At 36.3% G+C, this 6,000-nt stretch overlaps 1 protein-coding gene across 4 annotated transcripts in view; it reads left to right on the forward strand.

Moving 5' to 3' along the window:
• pcmtd1 (protein-L-isoaspartate (D-aspartate) O-methyltransferase domain containing 1) overlaps nucleotides 1-6,000 on the forward strand; it is a 31,739-nt gene that overhangs the window by 14,509 nt on the left and 11,230 nt on the right. For all 4 annotated transcript variants that reach the window (XM_015401129.1, XM_015401126.1, XM_015401127.1 and 1 more), the window contains exons 2-3: nucleotides 3,149-3,615; nucleotides 5,148-5,250. In XM_015401129.1, coding sequence (XP_015256615.1) covers nucleotides 3,309-3,615; nucleotides 5,148-5,250 — 410 coding nt within the window. In that variant the 5' untranslated portion in view covers nucleotides 3,149-3,308. The remainder of the gene's footprint in view (nucleotides 1-3,148; nucleotides 3,616-5,147; nucleotides 5,251-6,000) is intronic.

Raw genomic sequence — 6,000 nt, forward strand, 5'->3', positions numbered from 1 at the left:
AGCTGAGTCAGATGTGAAGATGCTGAGGCGGCAGAGAACAAATTCAAACCTCGTCTTCCTGAGCTGCATCACAAGCCGCTTATGTTCAGTTAGAGAAAATCCTGCATCTGTAGAGATGTCATTTTTTTACAGGCTATAATTTTTATATTCTGCTCTTTTTCTGTATGCATGATCCTTGATATTGGTCCTACATTCTTAACAGTTGAAGTGTTCTTTTAAAGGCCTAAAGCTTTTAAAACCATGCAGGACAATAAGAGCAGAAAATCGGAGCATAGAAAAGGAGCAAAAAGAATGAACAAATGTTCAGAGGTGTTACCAATCTGAAGCCAACTATGTCAACTCCGAGTCATTCTGCAGACATTATCCGCCCTAAGCAAAACTAAATCAGTCTTTTCACACCTGAATACCTGACAGGTTGCATCGAATAAGAACTCAGTTTGACTAAAAATGAGAAACATCTTGCACACTTTCCACTTTAGGCTGTATTCAGGAATACTCACTGTCTTTTTTGTTTGTTTATTTCCTGCCTTCAAACTTGCATTTTTAATATTTTGGCAACTGAGTAAATGAATCAAAAAATGTCTTATATAAAAAAACTGGTGCTAAATTTCTAAGGGAAACAGAATAAAATTTGCATATTGTTACAGTAACTTTTAGTTTTACATTAGACATATAGCTAAATATGTTTTGGTCATTTTATTTCTAACCTCTTACAGGCATCTAAATCAAAACAGTCTCTTTTAATTATGAAAAAAATGATAATAGATCACCTGTTTACTGTCGATTCGCTCTTGGGGAATTTCAGAATTAAGGTGTATCTTAAAGTTGACGATGTTCAGCTGTAACTGTATCGTTAATCATTAATCTGATTTATTGATGTGGATGGGTGTATTGCTACACCTCTACTAATATTTGATAAGCTGCAGAGAAACCACCTGCTTTTTGTTGCCACCAAAGAGCTTCTGACTTAATTCAAGCTGAATATTTAACCACTGTTTGGCAGCTGCCTGGGGCACCATCTGCTTGACAGGGTGCAAAATTGCAGAATAATAAAAAAAAAAAAAATTATGTAATAATAATTGAACTTTATTGATCTCACATTGGGCCACGATTGTACAGCAGTGGGTTTAAGGGTCTTGCTCAGAGACCTAAAGTGGCAGTCTGTGGGAGTGGGGCTCAAACTCAGAACCTCAGGATTCCACTAGGCCGCCTCTCCCCCACTGCTGCAAGGAAATTCAGATGAGTTAAGTTTTGAACAACACTGGGAATTTTAGGGAAGTCTGGGTGTTTACTTGCCTCTTGTGGAAAGGTTTCCAACTTGGTCCAAACCTAAAATTGATTATTTAAGGTTACTTTGACTGCACATTGTATTTATTTAAGCATTATTTATAAAAAAATTGACCAAAATGAAGGTAGCCATTTCACTTTGATATTTTTGAGTTTGTTTTTAATTGCAGAATTTTATGCTCGTCTTGATTTTGTATTTCAACCCAGGACATTTGGTTAAGTATAAGTAGTATGCCTTTAAAAAAGTGTTTGTGTGAACATTTAGAATTAAAAACTGAATCATTTTGGAGTAACTTTTTTAGAATAAAAACTGAATAATTTTGGAGTCATTTTTTTAAAGTGAGAGTGTAAAGGGGCACTCTCGCCTTGGGCCCCAAAGAACCTAGAGCCGGCACTGTAAACACTTTTCTTGGTAGAATTGTTGGATCTAAACTGTTTTCAATTTTTGGATCAAACCAGCTGAAACACAAAATGGTGTTCCATTATTTTTGGCTAAAAATATATTTGATGTAAGTTGTAGAAATACTATTTTATTTTGATTATTTTATCCACTTTGTGCAATGTACCAGCACTAAACAGAGCTCCAGCATGATGCTGCTACCACCGTGCTCGACAGTGGGTACAGTGTTCATTGCTTTAATAAGCTAAAGTAAGTCCAATTGGTATTAAAGCTATTTTTTTTTCTTCTTACAGTACTCTGACCATACAATTTTATTTTTAATCATATTTGCTATGTCTTTATTTGGACAGCTGCAGTTTTCAGTCAAGCTCACTGTTATATATATATATTTTTTTTTTTTTAGCAGAAGGCTTCTGTTTTATTATTACAGGCTGTTTTATTTACTCTGGACAAAGACACTGGTATTCCAGCATTTTCTAAGTTATGGCAGGATTGAGCCTCTGTGGTTTATTTTGGTTCTTTACAATTTGAACAGATTTCCTAAGACCTTAGAGAGACAGTTGGGTGGAAATGGTGAAGGATGGATGTCTGACAGTACAGTCATCTCAGAGTAACATTAGAAATGACCTACCTGTCAGAACAATTCTGGATTTGCTATAAGCCATAACCCCTTTCAGGAGATTAAGCATTTGATAACCATTGATAACATCTTCCCCTCTGGCTGTAAAAGTGTATAGTTTTTTAGGAACATACAGAGGGACATATTGGATATGATGTATGTGTGTATTTATGTATTTGAGTTTATATGTAGAACTTTCAGTTGTTGGAAAAACATCCATAGAAAAACTGAATTGTTTTCCTAAAACAAACAGCAGTTTTATGATTATTTTATCCTAAAAATGATTAAACAAATCATAAAAAGTCCAAAATGAATTAGCTATTCATGCTATGCGGAGTGTTCATAGGCCTCTGACTTGAACTGAACAGTGGTAATTGAATGCTGTCCTTTAGATACTTAGGGGTGTATGAGATTGTCAGTTTTGTTATTTCTAACAGCAGATATTTATCTTTGTGACTGCAGGATATGCAGAGGTTATGAATTACATTAATGATGGTTTTGTTTCACTCCTGTAAGCCCCATCAGTAGGTCAGCATGTATTATGAAGTGGCCCTTGAGGCCAAATTGAATAAAAACCTTATCAAAGTTATTAACTGCAGTTGTGCTCTTCCTGCTGTTCTGCGAGATCTTGGGGGTGGGGAGAGAAAATTCATCATCTGGCTTCTTTCCCTGCTTAATTTTTGTTTTATCATCAAACAGCATTTGGCTGTGGATTAATAGATCCTCAATACTTCAAACCAAATTAGCATTTCACTGGTTAACCTCTGAAGACACAGTGTTTCCCTGCAGACCTTTAAAATAATGCTTCTGTTTGTATTTTTTTTCTTTGTTAATGCTTTCAGGTCACTTGCTGCTCAGACATGAGAACCATTTGAAGTGACACTCAACGACTCGGTTTGGCAGGATCCCCACAGCCTGTTTAGAGCTCCATGCCGCTCTAAGGGGGATTCACTCAGCCTGCGTACGAGTTCCACCCTTCTGTGTCTCTTCTCTCTTCTCACCATGGGTGGAGCTGTGAGCGCCGGGGAGGACAACGATGACCTTATTGATAACCTGAAGGAAGCTCAGTACATCCGCACAGAGAAGGTTGAGCAGGCCTTCCGGGCCATAGACCGGGGCGACTACTACCTGGACGGCTATCGGGACAGTGCCTACAAAGACTTGGCGTGGAAACATGGAAACATTCACCTGTCCGCCCCATGTATATACTCTGAAGTAATGGAGGCCCTTAAGCTGCAGCCAGGACTTTCTTTCCTTAACCTTGGCAGTGGAACCGGCTACTTGAGCACGATGGTTGGGCTCATCATAGGTATTATGCAATTTATTCATGCTTCACAGGGGAGTTTCTTAGATGTTCTACAAGTTAATCTTTCTAGATTAGAATATCACATAAAAGTTAATCTACTCAATTAGTTTCTCTTAAAATGGGAAGCTTGGTTATTATGTAGAAGAATTCAATGAAATTATTGATTTGTAGTGTTTATTCTCTATAATTTTTCATTGCGGAAAAGACAGACACTGCAGTGAAAAAAGCTAATTTTTTAAAACAGAAATGTTAGGTTTTGGCCAAAACAATCATAGGAAAGATGGCTGACACAACAACCATCCAGCTGCCAGTGCACTGCAAAACATTGAAATCTAAATAAGTAATTTTTTCTTAAAATAAGTGCATTTTACCTTTTTATTGATGAGGTAAGTGAGACCCTTTGCAATTGGAGCATAAAATATTATCTAATTATCTTATTCTAAGTGTAAAACTACACATTCCATTAGCAAATCATCTTATTTACCATTTCAAATTAAGAGTAAATGCACTTAATTTAAGAGATTTTTTTTTACTTATTTCTATATCGTTTTCCCAAAATAAACTTTTTGTTCAGACCTCCTAATTTAAGCAGATTAATGGAAAGTTAAGTGGAAGGAAAAGGTGTGATAGAAAAACATCTGAAGGAAGTTTCACATCTTTTTCATTAAGCTGTTTCTGAACCAGAGATAATATCAAAAGAGTCATCAGCTGTTCACCAGGTTAATGAAATGCACTTCATGCTTCATTTTTATGACTACATTTATGGACAAACTGATTTCATTTTGCAACAATGTCTGCCATTTGTCTGCGCCCCACCAAACTACAGATACTTGCTATAAAGATCATAGTAAGGCTGTAATATAACTTTTGTACATGCACTGCAAACACTCATGACTTAAATTTTATTGATAATTGATGATGTATTATCAGTGGGCAGATGAGGGAGATCAGACCCAACAATGCAGATGAGCAGGAGGCAGTTATTAAAGCAACCAGGGCATCTTGAACACCTCAGCACAGTCACAGGTTTATTGGCTTCCAGCCTCACTGCACTGATGCAGCAGTTTATGCAACAGCAGCACAGGCTAGATAATGAATGCATTTACTGTACAATACAAGAACATACTTTTCCACAGTTTGACATTTCTATATTCAAAACATATTTCTGTCTTTATTTTTTAATCATATGTTACAGAAACTGAGTTAATGATTCGTTTTCTACAATAGATTAACATTTAAATTATATTGAAGCCGATCAAGGTGCTTTCTTTCTATGAACTAAACAGCTAATTTAACTGTTTGTTTTATTTATAACAAAATGTTAAACCTTATTTATTTGATATTCATTTACAGGGAAGCATAAAAATATTTCTTGTCTGAAGACCACAAACTAACATTTAGTTTTTCCTCTCAAAAAGTGACCATGTTAATATGTAGCGCAGGCGTGTTGTATTTGGAAACTTGATGCCAGAGTGTCTTTGAGACGAAGGACTTTCTCCTGTATTCTATTTATTTTTCTTTTGCTCCTGTTTTAGGGCCTTATGGTGTGAACCATGGAGTCGAGCTCCACAAGGACGTGGTTGAGTATGCCCGACAGAAACTTGATGAATTCATTAAGAATAGTGACAGTTTTGATAAGTAAGTAAATGCCTTCAGAATATTCCTTTCGGTTTTTGTTAAGTGTGTTTATTGTCAGATGTAAACTGTAAATGAGTCTAATTCCTCCTGAATCTCTGACGGTTGCCTAGCAAACAGTCAGCCAAGAAGCTGCCCAGAACAAAACCACCCACGTAAATACTCTTAAAACAGATCACTGTCAGTGTGCACAAATTAAACACAGATAAATGTTAATAAATGGCTGTAGCTCAGGAGATGGAGAGGCTGTTCCTCAGCTGGAGGGCTGATGCTGGGTTTTACAATCAGAAGGTTGCAGCTGGTTTCATTGCCAGAAAAAAAACAAAAACACTTGGCTCCCCAAACTGCATTACACTGGTTGAGGTGGTTTTTTTTGTCAATCTTAAATCTGAAGCATTATTCAAGTGCAAACAGTCCATCAGACCATAACACTTTTAACATTTCAAAATCGTTTATTGTCCTCCAGTTTTGCATAGTATAAAGCTGCTTCCTGTTGTACTCGGCACAGTGTTTTTCCACACTGCCTTGCAAAATAGACCTTCCCCTTGGCCTTTTGTTTTTGATTTCTTTTTTTAACTCCTATTTAATTAGATGGATCCCCACTAATTAGTCAAAACGGGTTACTTTTAATGTGGATAAAATATTGGATTATTTTTAACATTGATACATGCATATGTATCCACTCACTTTGCTATGAAGACTGTAATAAGTTATCATGCAAAACATTAGCTTTAATGGTCAAATGGTCACACA

This window comes from Cyprinodon variegatus, unplaced genomic scaffold (assembly GCF_000732505.1).
Source record: "Cyprinodon variegatus isolate N-32 unplaced genomic scaffold, C_variegatus-1.0 Scaffold1186, whole genome shotgun sequence".
NCBI classification, from domain to species: domain Eukaryota; kingdom Metazoa; phylum Chordata; class Actinopteri; order Cyprinodontiformes; family Cyprinodontidae; genus Cyprinodon; species Cyprinodon variegatus.